At 54.5% G+C, this 10,700-nt stretch overlaps 1 protein-coding gene across 2 annotated transcripts in view; it reads left to right on the forward strand.

Annotated features, from left to right (window-relative positions):
- LOC137310523 (disintegrin and metalloproteinase domain-containing protein 33-like) overlaps positions 1–10,700 on the forward strand; it is a 382,320-nt gene that overhangs the window by 21,090 nt on the left and 350,530 nt on the right. For both annotated transcript variants that reach the window (XM_067978293.1, XM_067978294.1), the window contains exons 2-3: positions 2,919–2,998; positions 5,728–5,804. In XM_067978293.1, the coding sequence (XP_067834394.1) occupies positions 2,919–2,998; positions 5,728–5,804 (157 nt within the window). The remainder of the gene's footprint in view (positions 1–2,918; positions 2,999–5,727; positions 5,805–10,700) is intronic.

Raw genomic sequence — 10,700 nt, forward strand, 5'->3', positions numbered from 1 at the left:
GGACAGTGTAGAGGGAGCTTTACTCTGTATCTAACCCTGTACCTGCCCTGGGAGTGTTTGATGGGACAGTGTAGAGGGAGCTTTACTCTGTATCTAACCCTGTACCTGCCCTGGGAGTGTTTGATGGGACAGTGCAGAGGGAGCTTTACTCTGTATCTAACCCTGTACCTGCCCTGGGAGTGTTTGATGGGACAGTGTAGAGGGAGCTTTACTCTGTATCTAACCCTGTACCTGCCCTGGGAGTGTTTGATGGGACAGTGTAGAGGGAGCTTTACTCTGCATCTAACCCTGTACCTGACCCTGGGAGTGTTTGATGGGACCGTGTAGAGGGAGCTTTACTCTGTATCTAACCCTGTACCTGACCTGGGAGTGTTTGATGGGACAGTGTAGAGGGAGCTTTACTCTGTATCTAACCCTGTACCTGCCCTGGGAGTGTTTGATGGGACAGTGTAGAGGGAGCTTTACTCTGTATCTAACCCTGTACCTGCCCTGGGAGTGTTTGATGGGACAGTGTAGAGGGAGCTTTACTCTGTATCTAACCCTGTACCTGACCCTGGGAGTGTTTGATGGGACCGTGTAGAGGGAGCTTTACTCTGTATCTAACCCTGTACCTGCCCTGGGAGTGTTTGATGGGACAGTGTAGAGGGAGCTTTACTCTGTATCTAACCCTGTACCTGACCCTGGGAGTGTTTGATGGGACCGTGTAGAGGGAGCTTTGCTCTGTATCTAACCCTGTACCTGCCCTGTACCGACAGAGGGATTGTTCTATTCACTCATGTCCCGTGTTATAATGAGTACAGAATGTAGTGTCCAATTCCAATCAGTCATTCCGATTCCCTGGCACTGTATTAAAATTCCTCATCAAAGCATCAAGTAATTTGTTAAATTAATTGGCACCTCTCAGGTTTTGTCTGTACTGGAAAGGAGGAGAGGGGCCCTATCGTGCATCGCTGTGAGGGACAGTGCAGCACCCTGTGATTCAGAAAGGGGCTGTAAACAGGCCGGGATGGGGCGGCGGTGTCTGCGGGACCGGGCGGTGTCTGCGGGACCGGGCGGCGTCTGCGGGACCGGGCGGCGTCTGCGGGACCGGGCGGTGTCTGCGGGACCGGGCGGTGTCTGCGGGACCGGGCGGTGTCTGCGGGACCGGGCGGTGTCTGCGGGACCGGGCGGCGGTGTCTGCGGGACCGGCCTGGCGGTGTCTACGGGACCGGGCGGTGTCTGCGGGACCGGGCGGCGGTGTCTGCGGGACCGGGCGGCGGTGTCTGCGGGACCGGGCGGCGGTGTCTGCGGGACCGGGCGGCGGTGTCTGCGGGACCGGGCGGCGGTGTCTGCGGGACCGGGCGGTGTCTGCGGGACCGGGCGGTGTCTACGGGACCGGGCGGCGGTGTCTGCGGGACCGGGCGGCGGTGTCTGCGGGACCGGGCGGCGGTGTCTGCGGGACCGGGCGGTGTCTGCGGGACCGGGCGGCGGTGTCTGCGGGACCGGGCGGTGTCTGCGGGACCGGGCGGCGGTGTCTGCGGGACCGGGCGGCGGTGTCTGCGGGACCGGGCGGCGGTGTCTGCGGGACCGGGCGGTGTCTGCGGGACCGGGCGGTGTCTGCGGGACCGGCCTGGCGGTGTCTGCGGGACCGGCCTGGCGGTGTCTGCGGGACCGGGCGGTGTCTGCGGGACCGGGCGGTGTCTGCGGGACCGGGCGGTGTCTGCGGGACCGGGCGGTGTCTGCGGGACCGGCCTGGCGGTGTCTGCGGGACCGGGCGGTGTCTGCGGGACCGGGCGGCGGTGTCTGCGGGACCGGGCGGTGTCTGCGGGACCGGGCGGTGTCTGCGGGACCGGGCGGCGGTGTCTGCGGGACCGGGCGGTGTCTGCGGGACCGGGCGGCGGTGTCTGCGGGACCGGGCGGTGTCTGCGGGACCGGGCGGTGTCTGCGGGACCGGGCGGCGGTGTCTGCGGGACCGGGCGGTGTCTGCGGGACCGGGCGGTGTCTGCGGGACCGGGCGGTGTCTGCGGGACCGGCCTGGCGGTGTCTGCGGGACCGGGCGGTGTCTGCGGGACCGGGCGGCGGTGTCTGCGGGACCGGGCGGTGTCTGCGGGACCGGGCGGTGTCTGCGGGACCGGGCGGCGGTGTCTGCGGGACCGGGCGGTGTCTGCGGGACCGGGCGGTGTCTGCAGGACCGGGCGGCGGTGTCTGCGGGACCGGGCGGCGGTGTCTGCGGGACCGGGCGGTGTCTGCGGGACCGGGCGGTGTCTGCGGGACCGGGCGGCGGTGTCTGCGGGACCGGGCGGTGTCTGCGGGACCGGGCGGTGTCTGCGGGACCGGGCGGCGGTGTCTGCGGGACCGGGCGGTGTCTGCGGGACCGGGCGGTGTCTGCGGGACCGGGCGGCGGTGTCTGCGGGACCGGGCGGCGGTGTCTGCGGGACCGGGCGGTGTCTGCGGGACCGGCCTGGCGGTGTCTGCGGGACCGGGCGGTGTCTGCGGGACCGGGCGGTGTCTGCGGGACCGGCCTGGCGGTGTCTGCGGGACCGGGCGGTGTCTGCGGGACCGGGCGGTGTCTGCGGGACCGGGCGGCGGTGTCTGCGGGACCGGGCGGTGTCTGCGGGACCGGGCGGCGGTGTCTGCGGGACCGGGCGGCGGTGTCTGCGGGACCGGGCGGCGGTGTCTGCGGGACCGGGCGGTGTCTGCGGGACCGGGCGGTGTCTGCAGGACCGGGCGGCGGTGTCTGCGGGACCGGGCGGCGGTGTCTGCGGGACCGGGCGGCGGTGTCTGCGGGACCGGGCGGTGTCTGCGGGACCGGGCGGCGGTGTCTGCGGGACCGGGCGGCCGTGTTTGCCGTACCACGTGCGGTAATGTTGATCACCGGTGATAAGGAATGTTGAGGATTTATTTCTCTTCTGCTGATCCATTTTTTTTCTAATTTCCAGAGTTGACTCAGGGAGATCCGGTTGTTCCTTATTGGCTGGGTCCAGGTCAAAGTAAACAAGAGATAACAGCAGAAAACCAGGTCAGTTCAAAAATCTTCAATTCAAAACACTCATACCTCAGAATCTGGTTGATGCTCACAGAAAACATCACTGTCCATACTCATTGAATTATAGAGAGTTACATGAGTGTGAGCGAGGTGAGTGTGAGCGAGGTGAGTGTGAAGCATTGAATGTGAGTGTGAGCATAAGCTTGCACATAGTGAGTGAGCGTAGTGAGTGAGATGAGTGAAACATTGTGAGCATGGAGAATGTGAGTGTGAGCTTGCATGTGTTGAGTGTGAGAGTGAGGTGAGTGTGAGCTTGCATGTGGTGAGCGTGAGAGTGAGGTGAGTGTGATCTTGCATGTGTTGAGTGTGAGAGAGGTGAGTGTGAGCTTGCATGTGTTGAGTATGAGCCTAGTGAGTGAGTGTGATCTTGCATGTGTTGAGTGTGAGAGTGAGGTGAGTGTGAGCTTGCATGTGGTGAGTGTGAGCTTGCATGTGGTGAGTATGAGCCTAGTGAGTGAGTGTGAGCTTGCATGTGTTGAGTGTGAGAGTGAGGTGAGTGTGAGCTTGCATGTGTTGAGTATGAGCCTAGTGAGTGAGTGTGAGCTTGCATGTGTTGAGTGTGAGAGTGAGGTGAGTGTGAGCTTGCATGTGGTGAGTGTGAGAGTGAGGTGAGTGTGAGCTTGCATGTGGTGAGTATGAGCCTAGTGAGTGAGTGTGAGCTTGCATGTGTTGAGTGTGAGAGTGAGGTGAGTGTGAGCTTGCATGTGGTGAGTGTGAGAGTGAGGTGAGTGTGAGCTTGCATGTGGTGAGTATGAGCCTAGTGAGTGAGTGTGAGCTTGCATGTGTTGAGTGTGAGAGTGAGGTGAGTGTGAGCTTGCATGTGGTGAGTATGAGCCTAGTGAGTGAGTGTGAGGTGAGTGTGAGCTTGCATGTGGTGAGTATGAGCATAGTGAGTGGAGTGAGATGATTGTGAAGCATTTTGAGCGTTTGAATCATCGACAGCAACAGGTGAGGTGCCTGAAGATTGGAGGGTAGCAAATGTTGTGCCTTTGTTTAAGAAGGGCGGCAGGGAAAAGCCTGGGAACTACAGACCGGTGAGCCTGACATCTGTAGTGGGTAAGTTGTTAGAGGGTATTCTGAGGGACAGAATCTACAGGCATTTGGAGAGGCAGGGACTGATTAGGAACAGTCAGCATGGTTTTGTGAGAGGAAAATCATGTCTCACGAATTTGATTGAGTTTTTTGAAGGGGTAACCAAGAAGATAGATGAGGGCTGTGCAGTAGACGTGGTCTACATGGACTTTAGCAAAGCATTTGACAAGGTACCGCATGGTAGGTTGTTACATAAGGTTAAATCTCACGGGATCCAAGGTGAGGTAGCCAATTGGATACAAAATTGGATTGACGACAGAAGACAGAGGGTGGTTGTAGAGGGTTGTTTTTCAAACTGGAGGCCTGTGACCAGCGGTGTGCCTCAGGGATCGGTGCTGGGTCCGCTGTTATTTGTTATTTATATTAATGATTTGGATGAGAATTTAGGAGGAATGGTTAGTAAGTTTGCAGATGACACCAAGATTGGTGGCATTGTGGACAGTGAAGAAGGTTATCTAGGATTGCAACGGGATCTTGATAAATTGGGCCAGTGGGCCGATGAATGGCAGATGGAGTTTAATTTAGATAAATGTGAGGTGATGCATTTTGGTAGATCGAATCGGGCCAGGACCTACTCCGTTAATGGTAGGGCGTTGGGGAGAGTTATAGAACAAAGAGATCTAGGAGTGCAGGTTCATAGCTCCTTGAAAGTGGAGTCACAGGTGGATAGGGTGGTGAAGAAGGCATTCGGCATGCTTGGTTTCATTGGTCAGAACATTGAATACAGGAGTTGGGATGTCTTGTTGAAGTTGTACAAGACATTAGTAAGGCCACACTTGGAATACTGTGTACAGTTCTGGTCACCCTATTATAGAAAGGATATTATTAAACTAGAAAGAGTGCAGAAAAGATTTACTAGGATGCTACCGGGACTTGATGGTTTGACTTATAGGGAGAGGTTAGACAGACTGGGACTTTTTTCCCTGGAGAGTAGGAGGTTTAGGGGTGATCTTATAGAAGTCTATAAAATAATGAGGGGCATAGATAAGGTAGATAGTCAAAATCTTTTCCCAAAGGTAGGGGAGTCTGTAACGAGGGGGCATCGATTTAAGGTGAGAGGGGAGAGATACAAAAGGGTCCAGAGGGGCAATTTTTTCACTCAAAGGGTGGTGAGTGTCTGGAACGAGCTGCCAGAGGCAGTAGTAGAGGCGGGTACAATTTTGTCTTTTAAAAAGCATTTGGACAGTTACATGGGTAAGATGGGTATAGAGGGATATGGGCCAAGTGCAGGCAATTGGGACTAGCTTAATGGTATAAACTGGGCGACATGGACATGTTGGGCCGAAGGGCCTGTTTCCATGTTGTAACTTCTATGATTCTATGAGTGTGAACATGGTGAGTGTGAGTGCAGCATTGTGAGAGTGAGCATGGTGAGTGTGAGGTATTGTGAGCATGGTGTGTGTGAAGCATTGAGTGTGGTGAGTGTGAGTATGAGCGTGGTGATTGGTGAGAACATTCCTTTCTACAGCACAATCCCACATAGACCTAGAACAAGACACTGTTGGGGGTCAGTAATGGGGCCTGTCTGGGACGGGGGCCTGTCTGGGACGGGGTCTGTCTGGGCTCTGTTCCCTGGGTGGTGTTGGACTGATCCTCTGTCTGTCTGACAGATTGTGCGCCCTGACCGAGGGTCCCTGGTGGTGTTTGTGGAGGGGAGGGAGCTTGTCCTGGAGATCGAGCGGAACGAGTGAGTATTGTGGACTGAGTCCAGTGGATAAAAAAGATCCTTCTCCTCGAAGTGGAAATGCTTGGACACAAAGGGCATTGCAGCAGTGTGGACTGGGCTTGTGTTCCCTCGAGTGTAGAAGATTAAGGGGTGATCTAATTCAGGTGTTTCAGATGATTAAAGGATTTGATAGGATCGATAGAGAGAAACTATTTCCTCTGGTGGGGGGAGTCCAGAACAAGGGGGCAGAACCTTAAAATTAGAGCCAGGCCGTTCAGGGGTGATGTCAGGAAACACTTCTTCACACAAAGGGTGGTGGAAATCTGGAACTCTCTCCCCCAAAAAGCTGCTGAGGCCAGGGGTCAATTGGAGCTTTCAAAACTGAGACTGGTCGATTTTTGTTCGTCAAAGGGTATTAATGGTTACAGGACCAAGGCAGGTGGATGGAGTTAAGATACAGATCAGCCATGGTCTAATTAAATGGCGGAACAGGCTCGAGGGGCTGAATGGCCTCCTCCTGTTACTATGTTCCATTGAGTATAATGTGGATAAATGTGAGGTTATCCACTTTGGTTGTAAAAACAGAAAGGCAGATTATTATCTGAATGGTGATAGATTGGGAGAAGGGGAGGTGCAACGAGACCTGGGTGTTTTTTTGTTTTTGTTCATGGGATGTGGGCATCGCTGGCGAGGCCGGCATTTATTGCCCATCCCTAATTGCCCTTGAGAAGGTGGTGGTGAGCCGCCTTCTTGAACCGCTGCAGTCCGTGTGGTGACGGTTCTCCCACAGTGCTGTTAGGAAGGGAGTTCCAGGATTTTGACCCAGCGACGATGAAGGAACGGCGATATATTTCCAAGTCGGGATGGTGTGTGACTTGGAGGGGAACGTGCAGATGGTGTTCCCATGTATCTGCTGCCCTTGTCCTTCTAGGTGGTAGAGGTCGCGGGTTTGGGAGGTGCTGTCGAAGAAGCCTTGGCGAGTTGCTGCAGTGCATCCTGTGGATGGTACACACTGCAGCCACGGTGCGCCGGTGGTGAAGGGAGTGAATGTTTAGGGTGGTGGATGGGGTGCCAATCAAGCGGGCTGCTTTATCTTGGATGGTGTCGAGCTTCTTGAGTGTTGTTGGAGCTGCACTCATCCAGGCAAGTGGAGAGTATTCCATCACACTCCTGACTTGTGCCTTGTAGATGGTGGAAAGGCTTTGGGGAGTCAGGAGGTGAGTCACTCGCCGCAGAATACCCAGCCTCTGACCTGCTCTTGTAGCCACAGTATTTATATGGCTGCTCCAGTTAAGTTTCTGGTCAATGGTGACCCCCAGGATGTTGATGGTGGGGGATTCGGCGATGGTAATGCCGTTGAATGTCAAGGGGAGGTGGTTAGACTCTCTCTTGTTGGAGATGGTCATTGCCTGGCACTTGTCTGGCGCGAATGTTACTTGCCACTTATGAGCCCAAGCCTGGGTGTTGTCCAGGTCTTGCTGCATGTGGGCTCGGACTGCTTCATTATCTGAGGGGTTGCGAATGGAACTGAACACTGTGCAATCATCAGCAAACATCCCCATTTCTGACCTTATGATGGAGGGAAGGTCATTGATGAAGCAGCTGAAGATGGTTGGGCCGAGGACACTGCCCTGAGGAACTCCTGCAGCAATGGCCTGGGGCTGAGATGATTGGCCTCCAACAACCACTACCATCTTCCTTTGTGCTTGGTATGACGCCAGCCACTGGAGAGTTTTCCCCCTGATTCCCATTGACTTCAATTTTACTAGGGCTCCTTGGTGCCACACTCGGTCAAATGCTGCCTTGATGTCAAGGGCAGCTACTCTCACCTCACCTCTGGAATTCAGCTCTTTTGTCCATGTTTGGACCAAGGCTGTAATGAGGTCTGGAGCCGAGTGGTCCTGGCGGAACCCAAACTGAGCATTGGTGAGCAGGTTATTGGTGAGTAAGTGCCGCTTGACAGCACTGTCGACGACACCTTCCATCACTTTGCTGATGATTGAGAGTAGACTGATGCGGCGGTAATTGGCCGGATTGGATTTGTCCTGCTTTTTGTGGACAGGACATACCTGGGCAATTTTCCACATTGTCTGGTAGATGCCAGTGTTGTTGCTGTACTGGAACAGCTTGGCTAGAGGCGCAGCTAGTTCTGGAGCACAAACTTCAGCACTACAGCTGGGATGTTGTCGGGGCCCATAGCCTTTGCTGTATCCAGTGCACTCAGCCGTTTCTTGATATCACGTGCAGTGAATCGAATTGGCCGAAGACTGGCTTCTGTGATGGTGGGGATATCGGGAGGAGGCTGAGATGGATCATCCACTCGGCACTTCTGCCTGAAGATGGTTGCAAACGCTTCAGCCTTGTCTTTTGCACTCACGTGCTGGACTCCGCCATCATTGAGGATGGGGATGTTTACAGAGCCTCCTCCTCCTGTTAGTTGTTTAATTGTCCACCACCATTCACGACTGGATGTGGCAGGACTGCAGAGCTTTGATCTGATCCGTTGGTTGTGGAGACGCTTAGCTCTGTCTGCAGCATGTTGCTTCCGGCTGTTTAGCATGCATGTAGTCCTGAGTTGTAGCTTCACCAGGTTGGCACCTCATTTTTCGGTGTGCCTGGTGCTGCTCCTGGCATGCTCTTCTACACTCTTCATTGAACCAGGGTTGATCCCCTGGCTTGTTGGTAATAGTCCAGAACGAGGGGTCACAGTCTCAGGATACGGGGTATGCCATTTAGAACCGAGATGAGGAGAAATTTCTTCACTCAGAGGGTGGTGAACCTGTGGAATTCCCTACCACAGAAGGCAGTGGAGGCCAAGTCATTAGATGTATTCAAGAAGGAGATAGATATATTTCTTAATGCTAAAGGGATCAAGGGATATGGGGAAAAAGCAGGAACAGGGAACTGAGTTAGACGATCAGCCATGATCATTTTGATTGGTGGAGCAGGCCCGAAGGGCCGAATGGCCTCCTCTTGCTCCTATTTTCTATGTTTCTATGTGTCGGCCCAGACCGGGTAAGGACGGGATTGGAGTCACGTGTAGGCTCCGACCGGGTAAGGACGGGATTGGAGTCACGTGTAGGCCCCGACCGGGTAAGGACGGGACTGGAGTCACGTGTAGGCCCCGACCGGGTAAGGGCGGGATTGGAGTTACGTGTAGGCCCCGACCGGGTAAGGACGGGACTGGAGTCACGTGTAGGCCCCGACCGGGTAAGGACGGCAGGTTTCCTTCTCTGAAGGACATCAGTGAATGAGTTGGATTTTTGGGACAGCCGGACAGGTTTAATCGGAACATAGGAACAGGAGTAGGCCATTCAGCCCCTCGTGCCTGCTCCGCCATTTGATAAGATCATGGCTGATCTGTGATCTAACTCCATATACCTGCCTTTGGCCCATATCCCTTAATACCTTTGGTTGCCAAAAAGCTATCTATCTCAGATTTAAATAGGTTTTCTGATGGTTGTTCTGGTGCCAGAGTTGGCAGAGTGGGAATTGGGACTGAGCACATTGCAGTCAAGCAATAGGGTTCATAAGAACATAAGAACATAAGAAATTGGAGCAGGAGTAGGCCAATCGGCCCCTCGAGCCTGCTCCGCCATTTAATAAGATCATGGCTGATCTGATCCCAACCACAAATCTAAAGAACACAAGAAGTCGGAGCAGGACCCGGCCACATAGCCCCTGGGCCCTCTCCGCCACCCACAGGGCATTGACCGATCCGAACTCAGCTTCATGTCCAATTTCCTGCCCGCTCCCCATAACCCCTAATTCCCTTTACTTCGAGGAAACTGTCTATTTCTGTTTTAAATTTATTTAATGATGTAGCTTCCACAGCTTCCTGGGGCAGCATATTCCACAGACCTACCACCCTCTGAGTGAAGAAGTTTCTCCTCATCTCAGTTTTGAAAGAGCAGCCCCTTATTCTAAGATTATGCCCCCTAGTTCTAGTTTCACCCATCTTTGGGAACATCCTTACCGCATCCACCCGATCAAGACCCCTCACAATCTTATATGTTTCAATAAGATCGCCTCTCATTCTTCTGAACTCCAATGAGTAGAGTCCCAATCTACTCAACCTCTCCTCATATGTGCGCCCCCTCATCCCCGGGATTAACCGAGTGAACCTTCTTTGTACTGCCTCGAGAGCAAGTATGTCTTTTCTTAAGTATGGAGACCAAAACTGTATGCAGTATTCCAGGTGCGGTCTCACCAATACCTTATATAACTGCAGCAATACCTCCCTGTTTTTATATTCTATCCCCCTAGCAATAAAAGCCAACATTCCGTTGGCTTTCTTGATCACCTGCTGCACCTGCATACCAACTTTTTGATTTTCAGTGTGAGGGGATCTGGGAATGTCATTGGGAGATTGGATGTGGAGTGAAAGTCGACTCTCACACCGTTGTAATTTGGTATCGCACCCGATTCATCGAAAGCTGCCTGACGATAATCCGTCTCGATTGGACTCGGGGCCAGAGACAGGAGTCTGTGTTACAGGACGTCTGAGCGATTGCAACAACATCAGTAGATAAAACAAACCCGTCTCATCACAGGCTACCCCTGGGTCACACTGGACTCAGGTATGGGGTTTATATGCTCGTTCTCTCTCTCGCTCTCTCTCTCTCTCTTGGTCTCTGTGTCTCTGTCCCCCCCTCTCTCTCTCTCTCTCTCTGTCCCCCTCCCTCTCTCTCTCTCGCTTTGTCTCTGTCCCCCTCCCTCTCTCTCTCTCGCTTTGTCTCTGTCCCCCTCTCTCTCTCTGTCTCTGTCCCCCTCCTTCTCTCTCTCTCTGTCCCTGTCCCCCTCCCTCTCTCTCTCTCTTTGTCCCTGTCCCCCTCCCTCTCTCTCTCTCTTTGCCCCTGTCCCCCTCCCTCTCTCTCTCTTTGTCTCTGTCCCCCTCCCTCTCTCTCTCTCTTTGTC

The sequence above is a fragment of the Heptranchias perlo genome, unplaced genomic scaffold, assembly GCF_035084215.1.
Source record: "Heptranchias perlo isolate sHepPer1 unplaced genomic scaffold, sHepPer1.hap1 HAP1_SCAFFOLD_258, whole genome shotgun sequence".
NCBI classification, from domain to species: domain Eukaryota; kingdom Metazoa; phylum Chordata; class Chondrichthyes; order Hexanchiformes; family Hexanchidae; genus Heptranchias; species Heptranchias perlo.